This window comes from Magnolia sinica, chromosome 13 (genome assembly GCF_029962835.1).
Source record: "Magnolia sinica isolate HGM2019 chromosome 13, MsV1, whole genome shotgun sequence".
Taxonomy (NCBI): domain Eukaryota; kingdom Viridiplantae; phylum Streptophyta; class Magnoliopsida; order Magnoliales; family Magnoliaceae; genus Magnolia; species Magnolia sinica.
Window position 1 is genome coordinate 26,818,022 of NC_080585.1, and position 25,183 is coordinate 26,843,204.

The window sequence follows — 25,183 nt, forward strand, 5'->3', positions numbered from 1 at the left end:
ATGTAATACTTGCCCTGAACAACCAATGTTATGAAAAATTAAAGAAGCTAAAGGAGTTGATTCTATAATGATAATCCTAACACCCATTCATTACTCATGGTCAGAACTAAATTTTAATGGCAAAAATATGGAAGAAACAAGACGAAGTAAACGAACAAACAAGCATAAACTTTCTATAAATCAGTCAGCAACACCAAAAGTAGATAATATATACCAAAAGTAGTTGATTTTATAATGATAATCCTAACACCCATTCATTACTCATGGTCAGAACTAAATTTTAATGGCAAAAATATGGAAGAAACAAGACGAAGTAAACGAACAAACAAGCATAAGCTTTCTATAAATCAGTCAGCAACACCAAAAGTAGATAATATATACCATGCTTAATTTTAGAAGAATTTACAGTGATAAATGACAACCTCCATAAAAGAAATCAGTACATGAAAAACAACCTTAACTTCATAATGCAATTCATGTACAAATAAATGAGAAGAGTCCGGCACCTGGGCTCTCGATCACCATATCCTAGCAGCATCAGTGTTCCACCTGTGAAATAAACAGAATCCAGTGTAACTGGAAGAATCTTCTCAATGCCTTCAGTCTGCATATCTACTCCTTCAGCAAGTTCAGCAGCAAGATCTTCAATTTTTATGCTCGCGCCTGCCTTCAGTTTCTGAATCGGACTGACCAAACAATTGAACAACAGTTCGCCCATGGTTCCAGAGAAATGGGAAAACCCTCCCAGTTTCAAGTTCATGGGCCAAACTGGAATTGATTGGTGCATTTCTGCACATGGCACAGGCCTGGGAAAAGAGACAGCTTGAGATTTATGACCTCTGTTGTGTTCCAATCTGTCTTCAAGAGACTCAAGCAATGGCTCATGTAAGCTGCTACAACAGGCTCTGGAATCGAATTGTGTATCTGCAACATTAACTTGTTTCCAGGCCCCATTGCTTAGATTACTGGCATTGGTTTTCCTTGTTTCAGAAATACTGCTACTCCGTGGCAATTTCTCACAAGACATTCTTACCCAGCTAAGTTTCCTGATAGCCATTAGAAATGGCTCACGCACAAAACTAAATCCATCTGTTTGGCACCAACTCTGTTTGTCTTCAATGGGATGGTCGTTTCCTGAATAACCTCCATGTTCCAGATCATTAGCCATGCTTCCCGATGGCAGGATATTTCCTTTGCTTCCGGAGTGCCCGACATCAATTTCTAAGGTTGTGGGCTCAATATGTTTCTCCTCTTCTATGTAAACTGAATTCTGTGCATCTTCAGGCCTTTTGTGTTCACCAGCTCCACTCATTGCAGGAGGGTTGGCTGCACCAACTTCCTCATCATTTACCATAATCGTCTCAGCTTGACCATAATCACAGCCTCCAGCTGTAGAAGACATTCCCTGCTGGGTGTGCGGCTCACCAAACTTCCCGCCATCAAGACCCCTGAAATATGCAAGAGCAGCTGCTGCACTGAGCTCAAGATTTTTTCTTTTAAGTGTATCCCCAGCTGCAGAGATCTCTTTCCTATTAGCCTTGCTTGAGAGACCATGCCTTAAGGGATTTGACATCATTCTAGACCAGAAATTAGGCCCTGGGCTGGGATTTTTCACACCAAATGATTTCTCCAAATCCGCATGCTTCAAACCATACTCAATGCCCATGTCCATGCAATGATGATCCTTCCAATGCATCCGCTCATCCATACAAAAGAATGAAGCAGAGGCTGGAAACTCACTTGAATGACCAGAACCATCCTTGAATTCATCATCTCCTGACATTTCTCTGCATTGTTGAGGAACAATATAACCCATCTCTGCCGATTGCCTGGCTGACTCTCTCCTTTCAATAGCCCAGCGAGCAGCAGCTTCCTCTCGAGCAACCCTCCTAGTTTTCGTACGGTAATCTATTCCTTCTTCAGTTGAGCAGTGCCTCTGCAAACCAGCTTCAGAAGGAGAAGGGATCCCTAACCAGGAAAAATCCTCCTTTTGCGCTATTAATACATTTGGCTGAGATAAAACTGCATCAATCACAATCTTCCCCCTCCTTAGACTCGCAAACGGACGCACGCGAAGTTTCATTGTGGAGACTGCACCACAGGAGAATTCTTCAGGATGAGGTCCGATTGAACATGACTGCAAGCTAATTCCCAGAGGTGATACCCTTTGAACCTTACCAAAATCAAGCTCACGTTGAAGATATTCACTCAAACTGGAACAAACAGAGGGTAGAAGCTGGGCCTCAATAAAAGACCTAGCTTTCAACTGTCCATACCATACCAACATTCCTATTGCAGAAATCGCGGCAACAAAAATTGAGCACCTAACTAATAGCAAACCCTCTTTCCACAAGGGAGAAAATGATCTAACCAAAGCCCTGCTTCTAGAAAAAGGCTCCTTAAGGCAATTCATTCTGTACCTACTTCTCAATCCAAAATTCTTCGACGAAAGCTCAACATTCGTCCCACCAAACTGTGAAAACTGAACCCTTATACGCCTTTTCTGATTCTCCCCCGCATATAAAAAGTCCACAACAGCCCTAGATCCCAACTTCCGTCTATCAAGGGAAGTGTAATTCCCAGTTTTCCTCTGATTGACAGAACTTCGAAGGGGGGACCCAAGAAATGAGCTACGTAAATGATCAACACTCATTCTCTCGTCGTGTATCTGCCCACCAAATCATCTCTCGGGGACCAAGAACTCAGTCTTAGTCCCCTTCAACTTCACAAAATCACACGGCCCTCCAACATCCAAAACCTATTGAAGAAAGAAAGGAGAGAGAATTTCAATTTTAATCCAAACACACAAATAACCTTTTTTGAAGATAGCAACTTGAACACTCACGAGAGTATCAGTTATGCCCAGGGAAGAAGTGAAGAAATGATTTTTTTTTCTTTTTCTTCTTCTGTTTTTTTTTTTTTTTTTGACAATTAAGAAGTGAGGGATGATCTTCTTACAAAAAGGTTTCGCTGCAAAGGCGGCATTTCCCTCCCTCCCTCCCTCCCTAAGAAACATAGCGACGATTTGTCTCATTCTGTTTTCACTACATTGAATTTTCAAAATCCAATCTAGTTTTGATCCAAACACAGCGCCACAATTTGGTCGTTTTCTCTTCACTAAACTGATATATTTTTTCAAAATTCAGTCTAGTTTCGATCCAAACGCAACCTTAAAATCTTTGTAGTTTCTCAAAAATGAAAATTTCACAGAAATTACCAAAACCACCTCCCTTCACAATAAAACTCCATAAAAAATAATTAAAAAAATTAAAAAACCATAACCCTAGTCTTCAAAGACTCGAATTCGAGGGAAATTCTTTTCAGAGATTCGAGCACCGAAATGTTTGAAGAAAAAACGGAAAACCTAGTATACAAATAGAACGAAAAAAGGAGAAAATCTCAGAAAATGTCGAAACTCAGGGATTTATATGCAGATTTTGTTAAAGTAAAGGAGAAATTTGAGAAAAATCAAACCTGACATGATTGAATCAGGCATTTCCAGGGCTTTTGTATTGTTTTGCCTTCAGTCGTTTTCTCTTCCTCTTATTTCGGCGGAAGAAATGGTAGGTTTTTGGAAGAGAGATGCTTCACTTCTGCACCAGTTTTGTATCGAAGAAACGAGAGAGAGAGAGTGAGTGGTGGGTTTGGCGGAAATTACGGAAATGCCATTCGGAGTTTTGTCGAGGAGAGGCGGAACTAGCGTTATCTGATTTCGTATGGCGCGAAGCTGAAGACGCGTCATCGGAACCGCTGATTCGAAGTGATGTTGCATTTTTTTGTGGGGTTGGGTTTTGTTGAGCGTAAACAAGATGTCCATTTGAGGCATTCTGATGATCCAATCGGTTCATACGGTGTTCCAATGCTGATGCGAGATGCCACGTTGATTTTCACATCAGATGATCGGAGCCGTCCAATTTAAAACTCATTAAAAGTGGACTGTTGATTGTAAGTGCCCAGATTTAACAGATGGCTAGGATCTCCTGATTCATTAATGTTAAATTAAAACAGGGACCAAGCCATGATGGGACACAACAAATCTATGGCTAAGATTATAGAAGTAGGTCCCATGTGCTGTGAAATAAATTTGGGTTAATTGCATCTACATCCCTTAGGGTTATATGGCAATTATAAGTGCCTTTTGCAAAATTGGAGATACCTTCCTTTGGAGAAGAGATTGGTTGCGGATCTGGTTTGTTTGATTTTTCAATTCACCGGAGAAAATACCGTGTAAAAATAATGATTACTCTTTGTAGTGTTTGATTTGACTACATGCTTTTTTTTAATGCAAAAATGGAGAATGTGGTAACATATTTGTGGGTCCCTTCGTGATGTATATAGCTTATCTACACCGTTCATCTATTATGCCTAATGAATTTATGGCATGAGCCAGAAAATGAGGCATATCCAAAGCTCAAGTGGACCACGCCACAGGAAAAAGAGAATCGAACACTTATCATTAAAAACTTTTTAGGGCCACTGTTTCTTTTGGTGTGGGCCATTTGATTCTTGGATCTGCCTCATTTTTCGGCTCATGCCTAAAAATATTGTGGTAAAACATATGGACGGAATGGATATATCATATACATTACCTTGGGGACCATAAATTCAAACTAGCTTTTTGAATCCATTTCCAAGGTAAAATGTTACATGGATTTTGAAACGGGTGAAACGGTAATAATTATCCATTTTAAGGGTATTTACACATGCTTTGAGAAATCAAACAAAGTAAAGCAATAAACATCTGTTTTGCATAATTGTAGATATCTCCCTCTGAAGAAGGTATTGGCTCTGCATCCCAAAACCATGACCCACACTCCTTTAGCGCCCTTGTCTTTCATCAAATGACCATTTTATCCCTATCTCCAAAGCAACTATTTGGAGCGCAAGTTTAGGGAGACTCTGGAACCAGCTATGTGGGTGAAACCCTGACCATTGAGGCCCACCTTGATCTATGCATTGTATATCCATGCCGTTCACCTATTTTTCCAGATTATTCCAGGCCATGGTCCTAAAATTAAGCAGATACAAATATAAGGTGGACAACACCACAGGAAACAGTGCTTAATGAGAATTGAAAACCTTTTGTTGGCCACAAAAGTTTTAGATCAAGCTGATATTTGTTTTTTTTTCCATTCATCCATGTCCGTATGAGCTTATCAATAGATTAGATGGCCAATAAATATTACATTGGATGCTAGGAAATTTTTAATAGTGGAAGTTCAATGACCATTGTTTCCTGTGGTGCAGTCTAAATGAAACTTGGATCAGCTTCATTTTTAGGACCTTACCCTAAAATAATCTGGACAAAAAGGATGGACCGCCTGGATATACAATGCATATATCTAGATGACCCCCTGCGGTCAGGGTCTCACCCAAGTTGCTCTCAACTAATTGTAGATGCAAGTGGGCCCACAATAGTTTGCCCTTCTCATCAAATATATCTAGGTACCTCATCCCAACCAATAAAGCAGGACACTTCAAGAAAGAATTCGGTCAATCCAACCATTAAGTAGGTCACCACATTGATTTGAAAGTTATTAGGTGGTTGTCCATTATTTTCTATAGTATAGCCCACTTAATGATGGATTAACTTAGTCTTTTTTGGACGTCCAATTTTCATGAAGCAGCATTATTGATTGGGATTAGACGCCATGCATTCACCATGGTGTGGGTGCCACACTATCTAATATGTTTATATCAAATGAGGGTATTATGGTCATTTGTTCTAAATTTTTATAATTAGGCTGGTTATAAATTCCTTCTCAATCCCCACTTGGTTGGGCTGTCAACGGGTTAGGCCTGAGGTTGGCTTTGGCCCGGAATTTAAATTGGTCAAGCTGTGTTAGGCCTATTCAAAATTTTCATTTTACCTGGCATGAGCCCAACCCATTGGCATAAAGATTCCTTGAACTCTTCAAGTAAACGATGATAAAAATGGGGGAGCGAATTAGGTGCGGCCCTTTACCGTGGGACCCACCTTGATGAATGTATCATATGCCCATGCCATCCTTTCATTTTTTTTCATATCATTTCAAGGCATGAGCCCAAAAATGAAGAAAATCCTACTCTTAAGCAGACCGTACTATAGGAAACAGTGGTGATGGACTATTATTGGACCACAAAACCTTTGGTTGAAGCTGATATATGTCTTCTCCCTAGCTCAAGGGTTTTGTGACCTTATCAACAGGTTGGATGGCAAATAAACATTACCATTAGCCCTATAAAGTTTTTAATAGCAGGGCATTAAATCAACACTGTTTCCTATGGTTTTGTCCACCTGAAAACTGGATCTTCTTTACTTTTGTACACATGCCCTAGAATGATCCTGCAAAACATTTATAAGTGAACATTCGGATCGTAAGTTGCTTAAAATAAGCAACTTATTCCACAAGTAACTTATATTAGTTTTCACTTATTAAGAAGATGAGTATATTTGGCAAACAACATACTTATCACTTTCTCCTCTCTTTCATCTCTCCTTACTCCTTAGGCTTCTCTTCGGCAACTTCTAGAAAGTATAAAATCTACAAAAAAATTTATCTAAAGTAATTACATACTTTTAAATAAAAAAGTTACTTATAAAATGTATACATATGCCAAAAATCACTTATAGCTACTGCCCTAAGTAGAAAAAGCAACTTATTTGGTGGAATCCAAATGGGCACAAAAATGCATATATCAAGGTGGCCCCGCGTTAAAGGTGGTACCGTCTTGGGTGAGGCTGGGGCACGCCTTGAAAATGGAGGAGATCGATACCATTAGTAATCAAGAAGGTGCAATGTATCCAACAAATTTACACTAGCTGGACCCTAGTGCTACTAGTCAACTGGTGAGGAAGCCTAGAAGGTATTCAACCCCGCTGCTAAGATCACTCGGTGCAAAATCAAACTAACCCATCAGGTGGTCCCCATGAATACTTTGGATTAGATCGGCAGCTTTCTATTTTTATGGTTTGTTCCATGAAAATGTTCCTTGTGTGAACTTCATTATGTATGATCTGTTGGGAAATATGTTGGAAATACCAAAAAAAAAAAAAAAATTAATTATTTTTTGTTTCACCAGGCTGAATCATGTAAAAATTACAATGTCCTTAAAGCGTGATTCGTCCCAGGATAAGACAAGCCTGGATCCCGCGTGCAGCAATCACGAAGGGTCCACTTAGGAAATTTTCAACGCAATTGATTTTCTGACAGACTCGAACAACTGACATATTTGTAGTATTCTTATATGGAGATGTTTTTGTGGGGATATGATGGATGAGGAGAAATCTGTTGGAGTTGATTGGATTTTTGGACCAAAATGGTCCGGTTCATATAGGCATCAGGGTAGTGGACCATTGCTAGGTGGCCATTAATGGTTCAAAACATTTGAAAAATGTTTCTAACCGTTAATCATTAATTTGGGTCGTTTTAGGTCATTGGATCGAAAGATCTGACCATTGGATTATCAAGGCTCGTCCGTTTTTTGGACCGTTATAGCTTTTAAGGCTGCTAGTCGTTCTCAAAAAAAGTTAACCATTCGGATTAATAATATGATCGTTTTCTGTAACCTATAAAACTCAGGCTCATATCAGAGCACTTGCACCCTAACTCATATTAGACCACTCGCACTATCTCGCGACGGTTGGCATAAGGTCGCGAGGGAGCGACCACTTTGTAACATGATACACACATGCGAAGTGCACCAACTAGGGCAACTACAGCCATACTGCCCACGCCCTCGTCCGTGCCCGAGCGCGCACATTACAGTGCTGTAATGACCCAGAAAATTTTGTGCCAAGACCCGAGTACTACCTCTATTTTTCCTTAGAAGCTATTTGTGGGGTAATTAGCGCTAAACTCGATTGCTTGTGATATTAGCATCAATCACTTTAAATTTGATCTGCATGGCTCAAAACTTATAGAATAGTTAGCGATATGCTACTCTGAAAGCTGGGATCCATCGCTTAACCAGTTGTTCTTAGAAAATTTTAGAAGCTTTGGATCGGACCTGGACCGCGCGTCGAAAGTCCGATAGCGATGATCTTAGGCAGTTGTGGGCACCATGTTGGACTTGACCATCACCTCAAAAATCAAGTCTAGATGATGTTTTGGGTCGATTTGACTGAGTCCGGAGTGAAGAGTGTGAGAACGGTGAGAAATTAAATGTGCTTTTATGAAATTTAAGTCGTGTCGCTTGCGCGACGATTTTAAGCAATCTGACCGTTGGATTTTGACCTAATTTCACACTCGGATCAGGGAAGGTGGCCCAGGCATGTCTTTATGCTTGTGGACCTGATCGAGTTTCAGTGACCGTTGAATTGAGTGTGATCCATCACGGTTGATTTGTTAAGCCGATCGGTACGAAAACTCAGCCTGACCTAGATCCATGGTCAGTGAGCTTAAGTCTGACCGCACGTGGAAAAAGGACCACCAGAAGTGCTTCGTTGGATCGAGAGAGGCCTGTTTTGGTTATAACCTAAGTATATCTTGGACCTGGGGCTATTTTCATCAATGTTAGGCCTATATAAAGACCTTAAAACTCTCACTCTCTTTTCCATACGAATTTCCTAACCCTAGCTAAGAAAGAGAGAGGAAAAGAGAGAGAAAGTGAAAGAGAAGTTGGTGAATCATCTTTAGATTCTTTCATGTTCTTCTGCTTCCTTAAAGCATCACTTCTGAATCGTTATTCCGGCAATTCTAAGTTCATCCTTGGGTAAGTTAACCTAACCCTAATCTGTTTTAGAGCTTAGAATAGTTTATGTGTTGTTGTAGCTCATATCCATTCTTGCTTTAGGTTATCTTATCGCCGTTGACAAAGACATATCGTCTGAATCAGTTTGGTGTTCTTTTCTGGCTTAAGGTGCGGACTATATTCGTATAGGTTATGGTTTCCAAGGCTTCCAATGCTAGTTAATGGTTTATTCTTATTATGGATGAAATTTCGCATGCTAAATGTTATGTTTATATCGTATTCCTGATATACATGTCATGTGTTAAGATTTGTGTATTCTATGTATATGTAGGAAGTACCGTATACGTATAAAATATGAACATGTGTTTGCCATGGTTATTTGTTGTGTACTTGTGCTCATTGTATGTGTGTCAACTCCTTGGCAAAAGGAATTGTCTAAATGCGTATATTTCAACATACGTCATGTATGTTGAACTATGTATTCTAAGTGTTTGTAGAAACGTTTGTATGGTCTAAGGGGTAGCATATTATCCTATTTGCGGGCATTAAGAAGCGATCCTCAACTCTCCTATTGGTGTGTATGATTACCTACATGCAAGTCACTTTCCTTGTTGTTTAATTTCAAGTATTACTTATGTTTAAATCCATGCTAAGTTGATATTCTGCAAATGTTCACGTACTTCATGATTTGAATTATCGTTCCATTACTATTCTAAATTGTTGATATGAATATCTGTTGTAGTGGAATGTGTTGGGACTAGGAAATAGTCCAGGAAATCGGTAATCGGCCTTGAGTTCGTGGCTGAGGTTGCTTTCGCCACGAAGGACGTGATTTGACGAACCCGAGTCGTATTAGAGTTGTCGGCAGTGGTTTGACCACACGGAGTGTTTGCACACTCTATGTCGTTCAACCCAACGTGCGCTCGTGCTAGTCGAGTTCGTCAAGTAACCCGATTGTCCGATGTATGTTCACCATGTATGGACGCTATTGTTTGAATCTAGGGTACCAAACTTATCGATGAAATCCCGTTAACCGTTGTACCTTGATCCGCTAAGACTCATGAGCCAGACATGGTGGTATGGGACACCGTGGTCGAGCTGTCGCCCTACGCTGGGGTGACGAGCCTCCCCGTAGTGACCAGTGAGCAACCAAACTCGTGAGCCAATTATGGTGGTATGGGACACTATATTCGTGCTGTCGGCCTACATTGATTGGTGACGAGCCCTTTGTAGTGACCTCGAGCATACGTGGATACCGCATTGAGGTGACGAGCCTTATTGTAGTAATGAAGGTATGATAGGCGTGCATTGATTGGTGACGAGCCCTTTGCAGCGACATAAAACCATATGATCATATGGGATGATATAGGACTGACGACCTTAGAATGGATCACTGTGTGGAAAGTGATATGAGGAAGGTACCTTAGCTTCCCATTCCTGCTGTATGAAAAGTACTAATAACAACTTGTAATCATGTTCATACACCGTATTGCATGTGCCTGGAAGAGGTGGAGCACTTGAGGTGATGTCATGCATAGCGTAAGATGAAGACGCTGAGGGTGTATAAGCGAGGGCATGCATCATTCTACATTCATCCTTGCACTAACAAGAGTAATTAGGATATGTTTGATTATTCTGCTTTATCATTACCGCTTGATTGAATTGATAACATGTTAACCTTTGCTGTATTGTTCCATTGAGTTGATCACTCACTCCCACGTTCTAGGGCGGTGTTTAAACACCCACCAGACTCTGTCTTAGTTGAAGATGTTGATACGACCTCTGAGGTAGAACGGGAGTTCGAGGATGATGAGGTTACATTTTCTTTTATGCAGTTTTCAGGCGAGTTCTAGTGAGCCATATCCTGATGTGCAGGGATTCTGGATTTTCTTCAGGGAATAGATAATGTCTTTTAATACTTATCCTCTCTTTCATCTCTCCTTACTCCTTAGGCTTCTCTTCGGCAACTTCTAGAAAGTATAAAATCTACAAAAAAATTTATCTAAAGTAATTACATACTTTTAAATAAAAAAGTTACTTATAAAATGTATACATATGCCAAAAATCACTTATAGCTACTGCCCTAAGTAGAAAAAGCAACTTATTTGGTGGAATCCAAATGGGCACAAAAATGCATATATCAAGGTGGCCCCGCGTTAAAGGTGGTACCGTCTTGGGTGAGGCTGGGGCACGCCTTGAAAATGGAGGAGATCGATACCATTAGTAATCAAGAAGGTGCAATGTATCCAACAAATTTACACTAGCTGGACCCTAGTGCTACTAGTCAACTGGTGAGGAAGCCTAGAAGGTATTCAACCCCGCTGCTAAGATCACTCGGTGCAAAATCAAACTAACCCATCAGGTGGTCCCCATGAATACTTTGGATTAGATCGGCAGCTTTCTATTTTTATGGTTTGTTCCATGAAAATGTTCCTTGTGTGAACTTCATTATGTATGATCTGTTGGGAAATATGTTGGAAATACCAAAAAAAAAAAAAAATTTAATTATTTTTTGTTTCACCAGGCTGAATCATGTAAAAATTACAATGTCCTTAAAGCGTGATTCGTCCCAGGATAAGACAAGCCTGGATCCCGCGTGCAGCAATCACGAAGGGTCCACTTAGGAAATTTTCAACGCAATTGATTTTCTGACAGACTCGAACAACTGACATATTTGTAGTATTCTTATATGGAGATGTTTTTGTGGGGATATGATGGATGAGGAGAAATCTGTTGGAGTTGATTGGATTTTTGGACCAAAATGGTCCGGTTCATATAGGCATCAGGGTAGTGGACCATTGCTAGGTGGCCATTAATGGTTCAAAACATTTGAAAAATGTTTCTAACCGTTAATCATTAATTTGGGTCGTTTTAGGTCATTGGATCGAAAGATCTGACCATTGGATTATCAAGGCTCGTCCGTTTTTTGGACCGTTATAGCTTTTAAGGCTGCTAGTCGTTCTCAAAAAAAGTTAACCATTCGGATTAATAATATGATCGTTTTCTGTAACCTATAAAACTCAGGCTCATATCAGAGCACTTGCACCCTAACTCATATTAGACCACTCGCACTATCTCGCGACGGTTGGCATAAGGTCGCGAGGGAGTGGCCACTTTACAACATGATGCACACGTGCGGAGTGCGTCAACTAGCGCAATAGTCACACTGTCCACACCCGAGCGCCCTCACCCTCGCCCACTCTCGAGCGAGCGTGCGTTCCAGTGCATAACAATCCGAGCATCTCAATCTCCAAAACTCTAAGTAAGAATACTATACACACCTCCACATATAAACCACAAGTTTTCTTTTCTCATTTCTGATATGGGACAAAAGCTAAACCATACTTTCTCATTTCAAAATTTCAATACCATTTTGGTGGCAAAACAAAAATCCCAAATTTTTGAATTTTTCAAAACCAAAATTTCAACATGATCTACATGGAGATCATTTACAATCATACATCAAAACTAAATATATGAGATACTAATACAATAATATATCAAATTCTCAAATTTTGCATCTAGACATATGGAGAGTTTGTCAAGAAAAAAATAAAAGCGAGCATTCAAAAATTTGTTTGATGTAGTGAGCATAAAACAAATAGAAGAGATGTGACCCACAATTAAAATAGTGGCGAACGACATTACAATCAATATCAGTATATTTAGTTTGTTCATAAAAAACGAAGCCATGAGAGATTTGATAGCACTTTTATTGTCACATATCTTGATAGTTGGTGAGGACAAATGAATTCCAGCATGCAGGTAATAACCATCACAACAAGATAAACTCTGCAATAGTATAAGCCATGGGATAATATTGTTAGGGTTGCAACAAGTCCTAGCATGACTTGTCCGTGCGTAGAAGCAACCTCAGACATAATCACACAACGCAATAGAAAAAAATTCAAACGACCATAGAGAACGCACAAATTTTACATGGAAAAACTTAGTGGGAAAAAATCACATCACCAACCGATGAACGATCCACTATAATAATAATAAAAGTTATAAGAGATGGAACAACGTACATATTTGAAACCCTCGTCTCTACAGACGAACTCCCTTCTAAACTCATGAGTCTCTCTCACAAGATCTAACACATTCGTGCTTTCTCTTAAGGTCACTTAAATCCCGTATTAACTTAGTTTGTATAACCTCGTACAGAATTTGAAACAAAGAATTGCACTTATGCATTTTGCTCGTTCACACCTTTGGTCGACCGAGACATCAACAGAGTCTTCGGTCAACCAAAACGAATCTCGGTTGACCAGTAGCATGACAATGTGCTTTGGTCGATCGAACTGTACTTCACCAGATTAAAGGCACTCTATCAACAATCTTCATTATGACTTCAATCCTCCAGCTCCACTGTTCTAAGTTGCTATTACCATCTCTACTCTCCTTCATACCAGCACCATCATCGTCGTTTCTCATTCACACTGTTTTCATTCCTTCTTTTCCAAGCCTAAAGAAGTCGAGTAAAACGTGAACTTCTCTGAAGAAACTACCTTCATAGGCGTGTCATTGGATTCTCACTGGTGTGAATATTCTCAAGAGTAACATCGCCTTCCTCTGGCATTTACAAGATAAAATGGTGATGAACATCAATATGTTTAGTCCAAAAATGGTACACCAAGTTCTTCACCAAATTGATCATGCTGTCGCTATCACAATGCATAGGCACAACTTTTTGCTAAAGCCCAAACTCATTCATCGTCCCTTTAAGCCAAACAACTTCCTTGAATGCTTCCGTCGCTGCTATATATTCTTCTCAGTTGTGGAAAGTGTAATCACAGACTAAAGCTTTGACATCCAACTGATCTCTCCACCCATGTCACAAACAAGAACTGAAAGTCGACATTCTATTCTCCACATTATCAGCATAATCTAAATCCACATAGCCTACTAATCTTTTCTTAGAATTTTTCAAATGTCAGGACAGTTCATCGTACCTCGTATGTAATGAAGTAATCATTTCATTGCCTCCTAGTGTTGTTTGTCGGGGTTTGGCATGTATTTGCTCATAACAGCCACTGCATGTGAAATATTTGGTCTAGTATAGATCATGACATACATAAGACTGCCAACCGCGCTCAAGTAGGGCACAAAAGACATGTACTATTTTACTTCATCTGACATAGGACATTGATCCAAAGAAAGCCGAAAATGAGCAACATGGGGTGTTTTAACTGGTTTAACCTTATCAAGTCAGAAATTGATTAAGACCTCAAGATACTCTTCCTAAGAAAACCATAACCTACTCATTTCCTTGTTTATATATAAATCAATGCCGAGAATCCTTTTCGTAGTCTTTAGATCTTTCGTCTCGAATGTCTTAGATAGCTAAGCCTTCAATATGCTGATTTCAAATATGATATGGATGACGATAAGCATATCATCAACATATAATATCACAATAATGAATTCTCTGTCACTCAATGATTTGAAGTAGACATAATAATCGAACTCACTTCATCTTTATAATATTCATTAAATTCAATAGAAGTAAATTCTCCATCATTGTCAGTCCTTAAAACTTTTATTTTTCACCCTGACTTTTTTTTCCATCATTACCTTGCTTGGTTAAGGAACTGATCATCTTGATCTTCCTTAACTCAAAGCTATTTTTTCCTGAGTACTTCTCAATATCATATTTAGTACTTTCCATTATTGCTAATCCTGCAGATTCAGATATGTGCCCCAACGATGCTCTGATACCACTTGTTGGGATTTGAACTGCGGAATCACACAGAGATGGATCTAGGATAGCAATCCAAGATTACTAAGCAAACACAAGAGAACACAAAAATTTAACGGGGAAAATCCTTTCGGAAAAAAAACCACGGCACAAAGCGATAAACAATCCACTATGAAAGCATAAATAATAAAGAAAGAGGACTTACCCGATTTGAACAACCTTGAATCTCACCCTTTCTACATCCTTTGAAACCCTAGAACCCCTTCTAGAAACCATTTGAATACCTTTAGAAAGCCTTCACATCTATTAGAAAGGCCCTAGGGACTCCTATTTATATTTTAGGAAACCCCACTTACGCATCGACTTGGAATAGTCCAGAAACCACATCAAATTTATGCAGTCCGTGTGCTGTCTGCGTAACCTTAGACGAGTCGAAGCAAATATTCGATGAGTCGAGAATCACGAAAATTCTAAATACATCGTTGCTGGACTTCGAGCCAAACTTTCTTCGACCAGTCGAACTTTTTCAGAACTTTTCAGATTTAAGACGTCTTTTTTACAACAAATCATAAAAGAAATTTTCACATTATGGCAAGTTAACTTATGTAAGGAAGGTGAGCCCATGTGGAACTTGGTTTCTATAATAGCAAAAAGGAATCCAAGCCTATAAATAAGAGAGACTCTCAACTCTCTTCCTCCAAACTCAACATATAGCATAAATCTACCATATTGAATCCAAGTAGTGGGCAACTTAAATTTAACATTGGAGTCTATTAGATGGATGTATATGAAATCATGTCTATTCTACCACTGATTGTGAGTGATCATGCAATTTGCTAGGGAAGGTTTTTATTTTTTAGACGAGTTCTTTTCGCCTTTCAATTCAAGCCCTGATAGTAATACTAGGGCTATAAATGGTCGAGTTTAAGATGGGTTAAGCCAAAACCAGACCCACCCTTTTAGTAAATGGGTCTTGGTTCAAATTTTATATCCAGAATATTTTACTAAATGGGTATGCATCGCTTTGGGTCTGTGAGAGCGGTATTTTGGAATTATTTCTTAGTTTACCGGTAATAAATAAGTCATGCACTGCTTTCAGTTTGCTTTTTTGTGTAGTTTGACAGCAGCTGATATGTTCTGATGAGTGTGTCGGGGATGTGTTCATAGCCGTATAGGAGCTTTGTTTGGGCCTAGATAGAAGTCAACAAAGAGGGTTTAATTCTAGTTATAATGAATTATCTACAAAGACAAATCCAAAGCTTAATTGGACCACACCACACGAAGCAGTGGGGATTGAATATCTACAATATTTGAAAACCTCCCCGAGGGCACGGAAGTTTTGGACTAATCATATATTTGTTTTTTCCCTTCATTCAGGTTGTTGTGACTTTATGATCGGATTAGATGACCAATAAATATTATGGTGGGCCCTAGGAAGGTTCCACGGTCGGAATCATTGTCTCTACTACTTTTCGTGGCGTAGTTCACTTGAGCTTTGGATCTACCCCATTTTGGGACCATGTCCTAAAATGATATCACCAAATGGATGGACGATGTGGATATAATACATACATTATGGTGGGCCCACAGAACTTATCCGTACATACAAACATGCGATGGTGGAAGGAGCACGAGTAGGAGTTTTGGCATTCATGCACGTTCTTGGAGTCTGTTGAGGGAAAGGCATCCATACCCTGAGGTGATCTTTCTCTCTTCCTTGGCCGTAAATTATGGCTACCCCCCAACACAAAATTTAAACAAGCACCTTGAACGTTGCCTCCGAAGGGCCGATCGGGATGCATCGCTGTCCAAACGAAACAGGTTCTTGAGATGATTATCGAGCCTAGCTCTGCTCATCGCCGCAAAAAGAATGTGGCATGCATGTTGGGTTATCATTCTCATATGCTATGCCTCCCAATGCACCATAGCCATGGCCAACAAAAAGAACATCATCAATAACAGTTGGCTTCGTTGCCGATCGCTATTGGATAGTGGAAGCCATGGCTCTTGCGATGGTTGGGCTATGTTGGCAGAGGAAGAGATGGACTCTAGTGAGTTGGGTTTTATGGGTGGATGTTGGTCTCTTGGATGAAAAGACACCATCTCACCAGTCGTTGAATTGGGCCTGCGTCTCTATTTCTGGGCCTAGTTGTTATTTGGACAAAATGTTGGGGCCAAGGCCTAGTTTGTATATATGATTGAGAGGGACTGTTCGGTGGTTCCGGGGTTGTGGGGTCCACTATGATATATGTATTTTATATCTATGTTGTCCATCCATTTTTCCTTCTCATTTTAGGACATGATACCAAAAATAAAGCAGATCTAAATCTCAAGTGGGCTCACTGTAATGCTTATATGCCATCCATAATTGATATGATCACACAAACCTGAATGAAGGGGAAATCATAAATATCAGCTTTATCCAAAACTTTTGTGGCCCCGACAAAGTTTTAATGGTGGGTGGTCAATCTCCACTGTTTCTTGTGGTGTGGTCCACCTGAGATTTGTATCAGCTTCACTTTTGAGCATACATTAGAGTGGGCCCCACAGTCACAAAAGCACCGAGCTCAATGGTTTCGAGAACCACTAAATCCGAACCCTGCTAAGACTAAGAGACTGCAAGCAACATGTATACGTTGATGGTCGTAGACCATCACCATCCAATAGTTGTAAAGAGTTACTGGGCCCGATTCTAAACTCTAGACCCATCAGAGGATGAGATTCACTGGTCCTGACTTGCTAATGGGTGGTCATCATGGGTTTTTTTTTTTTTTTTTAAGACCTTGTTAGGCTACTTGGGTTAAATATAGAGCATGCAATACACCAAAATCTTCAGGAACGGTTTAAAACCGTTCCTAAATGTTTCAGGAACGGTTAAAAATCGTTCCTAAATGCTTCAGGAACGGTTTAAAATCGTTCCTAAATGAGTGTCGCAAAAAAACAGGAACGGTTCAGAACCGTTTTGGGTACCGTTTCAAATTTTAGAGACAATTTTAGGAACAGTTTTAAACCGTTCTAGTGCCAACAGTCCCATTTTACGTACAAAATTTTAGGAACGGTTTTAAACCATTCTTAATTTTGCCAACGGTCAAATTTAAGAACAGGATTTTAGGAACAATTTTAGACCCTGATAAACACGAAATTTAGGGTCAAGGGAAATAAATTAACAAAAGTTTATTGCATTCCATCATAATAGAGATTAATCCAAAGAAAAACATGAGAAAATAATATGCTTGAAGATGTTTCATTGTAAAATCAAATTTACAAAATAAGTTACAGTAAAGGCTAGCACTTTAAATTATAGCTTTGCAGAGAAGGCAAAAAATGGTAGCAAATCTATTTGTTAAAGTTTCAGTATTGACTAATCAAAGGGAACAAAGTGCATTTTATGAATAACACCAAAACAAAAATGAAAAAAGCCTGCTGCCTGGCCCATCTGTTGCATATGAAATATGATCTCGAACATAGCATCTCTTGCAACGAGTGATGATTTTATAACTACTTCCTGGCATATGGGTCTGCAGCTTTCTCCAGCCACTGTACAGATGTTACAGATCAAACATCAAGTAGAACAATATGAAAAATAGATTCAAAGTTAAGATCGAAGTAAATTAAGAAAAAACTCATGTAAATTGTAAAGTAAAAACAAGGAATCTCGAAGCAGAACAAAGCTACTCAACCCATCCATCATAATAATGATTGCATCTGTTAATAAAGGCAGGATGGATCTAACCATGAGAGATGGACCCATGGCAAGAACTAGGAAGATTTGGACCAAATTCTCCAATCAAAGTTTTTTTTTTTTTTTTTTTAAATATTGAAACTATCCATAATTGTAAACACTGCAAGCTGATAGATGGCAGATTACCTATCCAAAATAACCATTTCTTTTTTGAAGACAAAAAACTTTTATTTCTACTTCCTTGGATATAGCATTGATAGATGGCAGATTACCTTTTCGTATCTGTGATTACTGTAATTCCCAATGACAAGTTTGTATGTGTCCAATTTCTCGTGTGCAAATTTACTCAAGGATTTCAATTGCATTTCAAGCAATGAATTTGCTTATGCCAATCTTCTCTATGTTTCTAGGGATTTTTTTCAGAAATTCCTAGGGACATTAGTCTAGGACCCTAGATTTAGCAAGGTGGAACTGAAATTCATGGAGAAAAAGAAAAACAAAATTTTTATACAAACTAATGAAATTCATATTACCATTTCTCCTTCCCTTTGAATGATGAAACTTGGTGCATTTCTCCTTCTCGTGTGATGTGACGCCTTATAAGAGAGATTTTTCCTGATTGGAAACAACATTTTACATACACATCATTAAAAAAGATCACCTCTTGCCATGTCGTATACCAAATCTGAGCTTTGATGAGCTTCCCATTGACGTTCAAGCTATGCCATGCGAACTTGACTCTGATTGTCGACTTCGATTTGAGACTAAACTTGTTCTTGGTGAACTTCGAGAGCAAATTTGACTTCCCAGCTCCCGGAGAGGGAGATCGAAAGAGAGAGTTGAGATCGGGAGAGAGAGATCGAAAAAGAGGGTTGAGATCGGGAGAGAGAGATCGAAAGAGAGGGAGATCGAGGGAGAGGGTCGAGATCGGGAGAGGGAGATCGAAAGAGAGGGTTGAGATCAGGAGAGAGAAATCGAAAGAGAGGGAGAGCGAGGGAGATTGAGAGAGGGAGACAGAGACGGAGACAAAGACGACGATGGAGATGCGAAATGAGGAATTTAGGGCTTTTGGCGTAAAAAAAGGGTTAAAACTCATTGGTAGTCTGCGGTAGATATAGAGCAATGTGCCTCTTCGGCCTTGTGGGGTCCATTCAGAGGTTTTTAATTGAATCGATTTCGTCCATCTGTTTCAAAATAAAACAAAAAAGCAAAATAAGAAGAAATAAGAAGATCCAACACTCAAGTGAGACACACCAACAAAACAATGGAAGTAACAATGTATAACACAATGAATCTAGTACTGCTCCTTATCGTTTCAAATCAGGAACGGCTTAAAGCCGTTTCTGAACCAAAATATGAACTGTACTAGTTTGACGATTTTGGTGTAGTTGTGTGAGCCCATGATCATAATATTGCTAGTTTTAGATCCACAACCTACATTTTTTGTGTCCATTGGTGAAAATCTCTTCCAAGTGTGTAGGGCTATCAATGGGTCAGGCTCAGGCTGTAACAACCTTGCTTTTCAAATTCAATGGTGAGAACTCCTTCCAATGTTTCACTTGGTGTGGCCCACTTTAGTATTAAATCGACCTCATTTTTTAGCCTATGTCCTAATATGCACAAGCAAAATAGATGAAGGGAATAGATTTTTCGTAACACCACTAAGGAATTTAGTTTAATGTTATGGATCAATATGCACATATTTTATGTTGATGTGTACGTATTGGAGACAAAGTGTCTCAAATTAAACTGATTACATGTTTTAATGATCAAATTGGTAGCCATCAAATGAATGATTGGAAAGAAAATTGTTGGATTAATGAGATTTTTAAGTTATATTCTACTCTTATTAGAGGTTATATTTGGACATTTGAGATTCGTATTCATATGAGATTATAAGTTCATTTGATGAAATATGTTGTTCTATCATTAACAAATGTATAGTTTTCTAATGACCAAACTATGCACCTATGGAGTCCATTGTTCAATTCGTCGATGAAGATACTTGATAATGAACTTAGACATTTTTCCTCCATATTCAGTTGTCAAATATCAATTGATTATATTGAATTTTAATCACAATCGATAAATTGGCCAACCTTTCATGTGTCAAGGAACATGTGATAAGATAATGGTACAATATGATTACATGAAGGAATGTTATACTCTATTGTAGTTGTCATATGTCTATACATGACAAATTACTCTAGCCCCTTTGTACTGCAGATATAATAAGTTCGATTGACTTTACCACTAGTTGGCTAAATGGTGAGCTAGTGAAGTTGGTTGAATGGTAAGAGTACATTCAGGGCTATGAAAGTTGGTTGTATTCAAAACTGGTGATACGACATCTATCATAATAAAAGTGATGCTCCGTATCTATTGCATGATGAGTCGTAATTGTTGACTTTGGGAAATCAAAAAATATTTTGGTATGCGTTGGCTTGATATATAAATAGACAAAGAGTTAGTTGGTGAGACAATAGCTTATCAAGGCAATGATCCGTAGTTGGTCTAAAAGGATGATTAGTCACTCTGGGACTAAGATATGAAATGTAGCAGTGATGAATTTTTGTAATAGGCGAGACAGTAATGTCAGGTGGAGGTAAAAGGCCCACGGGTCATATATAAACTTTTAAATCCTTTGACCAAATGACTATCTAAAAGATTAGTTAATGATACATCGAAGGGAATGAGGCTGAACCTAATATATGAGCTACCATTGTTAGCAACCCAACCTATACAAGTAGATATCCTATGAGATAGGTTAAATGGATAAACAATAAGATATGAGGTAGACGATTACATTGATATAAATAAACCCCTTCCATGGTGTAGCAGTGCGAGCATCAATAAGGATTGATGATTTTTTGAACTCTTAATAAATCCAAAACCATATATTTGGTGGCGTACCCAATCATTGTGTACATTTAATGGAATTCACCTAATGGGTGTGGAGGTGGAGGTCGCTTCCTATGAGATCTAAGCGAATTCTTTAGAGCACTCATGAAATTCAAGTAATGGTGCATGGCCGAAACGCACTAAGTCGCATAATCACTTGTAGCGAAAAAGTTGTGTGAGTGGCATGAACTTGCGATTTACATTAAAAGGAGTCGGGTTCAAGACTATAGTGTTGCCTGATTCCTGTAAACTTATCTTGCTTACTCTAATGTCGGTTCAAGTCTATGTTGACATCGGAACCATTGTACAACTCTTTCATCTTAACCCGAAATGTCAAATATTTTGAAACATGTGGGGGATTGTTGTATTTTAAATTATTTAAAAATAATTTAGTGTTTCAAAACTTTTCATCGGTATGGGCCGTGGCCGTGGCCATAGGTGAGAATGTGCCTTATAGATGTGTCTTTTCACATAAGTCTAAAAGGTTATATCATTTCATATTTTGTTTTGAAAAGTTAGGTCTTTTTAAGCCTAAGGGTTGCACTAATTGGGTTTCAACCCAATAGTCACAACTCTTTTTGAAAGGGTGTCTCTACACCCTTAAGGGTGTCTTCACAAACTCTATAAATAGACTTCTCCTTTTTGGATTTAACAGAATTAGAAGGTCAAGTTTTGTTTTAAAAAATTGTGTTCAATTATTTTTTGTTTGAGTTAAGACTACAAATGGTTCGAGCCCTTGTACAGTGAGTGAAGTGTTGGAACCGGGTCATAGTCATTGTATTCCAAAGGTCTATTGCTCTGAAAACCTGTCGCACTTGAGACGTTGTCCAAGGGGAGCAAATTCAATTTCATGTCGAGTGACTCACGTTAGGCTTCGACTTCTATAAATTGATAAGTTTTCTAAATTTCTTATTTTAATTTTATATATTTAAATAGTTTTCCAAAATTCAATTTCCAACATCGTTATATTGAGCCTGCGTCTCTATTTATGGGCTTACTTATTATTTGGACCAAATGGTGGGGCCAGGCCCAGTTCATATATATAGCTGAGAGGGACAGGGCGTCGGTGGTTCCGGGGCTGTGGGGTCCACTATGATACATGTGTTTTATATCTAAGCCGTCCATCCATTTTTCCTTCTCATTTTAGGGCATGAGACCAAAAAAAAAGTAGATCTAAATCTCAAGTGGGCTCATCGTAATGCTTATATGCCATCCATAATTGATATGATCACATAAACCTGGATGAAGGGAAATCATAAATATCAACTTTATCCAAAACTTTTGTGGCCCCCACGAAGTTTTGATGGTGGGTGGTCAATCACCACTGTTTCCTGTGGTGTGGTCCACCTGATCTGCTTCACTTTTGAGCTGGCAAAATGGATGTACGGGTTAATATAAAACACATACATCACAATGGGCCCTGTAAGTGCTAAGTTGTAAATCTAGCACCCTAAGTTGTTAAATTTTGTTGTGCCAAAATACTTCAGTATGGTTGACTTGTTTTAATAGATGGAAAGTTCACCTTCAAGTTCAAATTGATGGAAAGTTCACCTTCATTCGAAGATGAGCGTGGTGTTATCTACATCGACATTATACGTGCTACAAGTACGCATGTTCAACTACAACAACAAGTTGAAGATCATCAAGTCGAGGTACTCAAGCTCAAGTGCATCATTACTTCAATCTTCAAGCTTAAAGTTCAAGCTTATGTTAAAGCTCGAGATTAAGTCTCAAATTCAAGCTCAAGATCAAGTCTCAAATTTAAGCTCATGTACACTACTTCAAGCTCAAGTCACAAGAACAAGCTCAAGTACATTTGCTCAAGTCTCAAGACACAAGTTCGAGACAAGTTCAAGAATTCAAGGTCAAGCTTCATGTGTTTCACAGTGTCCTATCTACCGAAGCGACCAATGGTTCAATTTCAATACTCACATTTAAGGTATACATGACCCTAGAAAGACCTTAGGATTAGGTCATTAACATTGCATATTTAATTTGGGTCATTGCACTTAATTTAGCCTTTTCTTCTACTAGTCCTAGTCTTAGTTCAACTAGTCCAGGCATTAGCTCGACCAGTCCGGATTTAAATTTAAATTTTCAAAATTTTCTGGTAGGTATTCGACCAGTCGAGTACCCTGCTCGATTGGTCGTGGATACTGGTTCGACCAGTCGAGTGTGACTCGACTCGAACTCCAGCAATGCGATTTTTATTCACTCGACCAGTCGAGCTGGCCACTCGACCAGTCGAGGGTTTGTTTTATCCGATCGCGTCAGAAAATTTGAAATTTCGTTCGGCTAAGACCAGTCGAGCCGAACCCAGGACCAATCGAGTGAACCGATTTACAGCTTATAAATAGTGGACATTTTTTAGAATTTATCATTCATTCCAAGCCAATTCAAGCCACCACTCTAAGAGATAAGTCTCCACTATTGAGAAGCTATTGTGAGGTATTTGAAATTTATTTTAATAGCTTTTTGGTTATTTAATTTCTTGATCTCTAGATGTCATTTTATTCGATTTAAAAAAGGAAAATTTGATTTAACTCTTTGTGAGATCTAAGAAATTGAATCCAAGTAACCAAAGGTTGAATTTAATTTAAAATTCATCTAGACCTAGAACCCCTTCTTTTATGAGATTGAACATTGAACATTTTCATCTATAAAGAAGCAATTCTACCGGCTACATCGAAGATCTTTCTTCAGATAAGTATATTTCATTTATTACTTTGTGGTTTGTAAGATTGCCATAAAATCTTTCATTTTGGTTTTGACTGAGATAGCCAGAAAATCTTGGTGTGTGAGGTTTTTAATTGTGATAGCCCATTAAAAACTAATTGTAAAGGTTTTAAGGCGAACCTTGGAAAACCTTATTTCTTAGTAAAAGCCAATATCCTATGGGTGTGGATATTGCGAGTAGAGTAGTTGTGTGGCTGTTTGAGAACAATTGGTGTACACACACGAACCACTATAATTCTTGGAGTTGTGGTGGATGATTGTATTTGATTATTTGTGTGAATACTGTAATTTATTTTATGCTTATGTGGTGAATGTTGTAATAGCTAAGTTTATTTCTTTTGCCCGTCTCAGTTTGAGTTTTTGATACTCACAAATGTTCTAGAAATCAGGTTGTCCTGCCATAAGCCATTGGTATTTGGTGTAAGGATATCCTTAGAACAACGTTTGTATCAACCTCTCAATACTTGTGCATTTGAGGTTGCTTTTAATCTCTGTTATTTATGCTATCTTTCTGCATTTTATTTTTATTTTGCATAGTCCTATTCACCCCCCCTTCCCCCTCTAGGACTTGGAGCTCGCCCTTTTTAGGCCCCACAGTCGCAGAAGCACTGAGCTCAATGGTTACGAGAACCACTGAATCCGAACCATGCTAAGTCTAAGAGACTATATAAGTAGCTAGTACACATTGATGGTCGTAGATCATCACCATCCAGTAGTTGTAAAGAGTTACCATGCTCGATTCTAAACTCTAGACCCATCAGAGGATGAGATTCACTGGTCCCCACTTGCTAATGGGTGGTCATCATGGTTTTTTCTTTGAATACCTTATTAGGCTACTTGGGTTAAAATGTACCACATATGTGAGCCCATGATCATAATATTGCCAGTTTTAGATCCACAACCTGCATTTTTTTTGTGTCCATTGGTGAAAATCTCTTCCATGTGTGTAGGGCTGTCAATGGGCCAGAGTCATGCTATAATAACCTTGCTTTTCAAATTCAATGGTGAGAACCCCTCTCACTATTTTACTTGGTGTGGCCCACTTTAGCATTGGATCAGCTTCATTTTTGAGCCCGTGCTTTAATATGGGCAAGAAAAATAGATGAACGGAATAGATTTTCCGTAACACCATTATGGGGCCCACTGTGTAAAAAATTAAATAAAACAATAAAAACAAATAATACGTGCTGACCACGTCACCAAATCTCAGGACTCTCTCTCCATCTCCTTCTTCGTCGTGTCTACAGAAAGGTTCTCGGATCCATTTGTCCCCTCCAAACCACTGGGAATGTGGGCCTACGGTGCGATCCAAACCATACAGTAAGAGGGTCCTGCCATTTTGACCCATCATACAAAACACACACACACACACTCTCGATGTGCAACACACATTACTATAAAATCGATAGAACTGACTTCTTCTCCTACTCTCCTTTCGTTGCTCTACAATAGAACTACTTGACACCAATCTTATCCAAACTAGCATGGAC

At 38.9% G+C, this 25,183-nt stretch overlaps 1 protein-coding gene across 1 annotated transcript in view; it reads right to left on the bottom strand.

Moving 5' to 3' along the window:
* Positions 1-3,639, bottom strand: part of LOC131223343 (protein TIC236, chloroplastic) — a 95,670-nt gene extending 92,031 nt beyond the window's left edge. The window contains exons 1-2 of the mRNA XM_058218724.1: positions 3,475-3,639; positions 507-2,758 (exon numbers count right to left, since the gene is read on the bottom strand). Of these exons, the coding sequence (XP_058074707.1) occupies positions 507-2,653 (2,147 nt within the window). The 5' untranslated portion in view covers positions 2,654-2,758; positions 3,475-3,639. The remainder of the gene's footprint in view (positions 1-506; positions 2,759-3,474) is intronic.
* Positions 3,640-25,183: the final 21,544 nt, after the last annotated feature.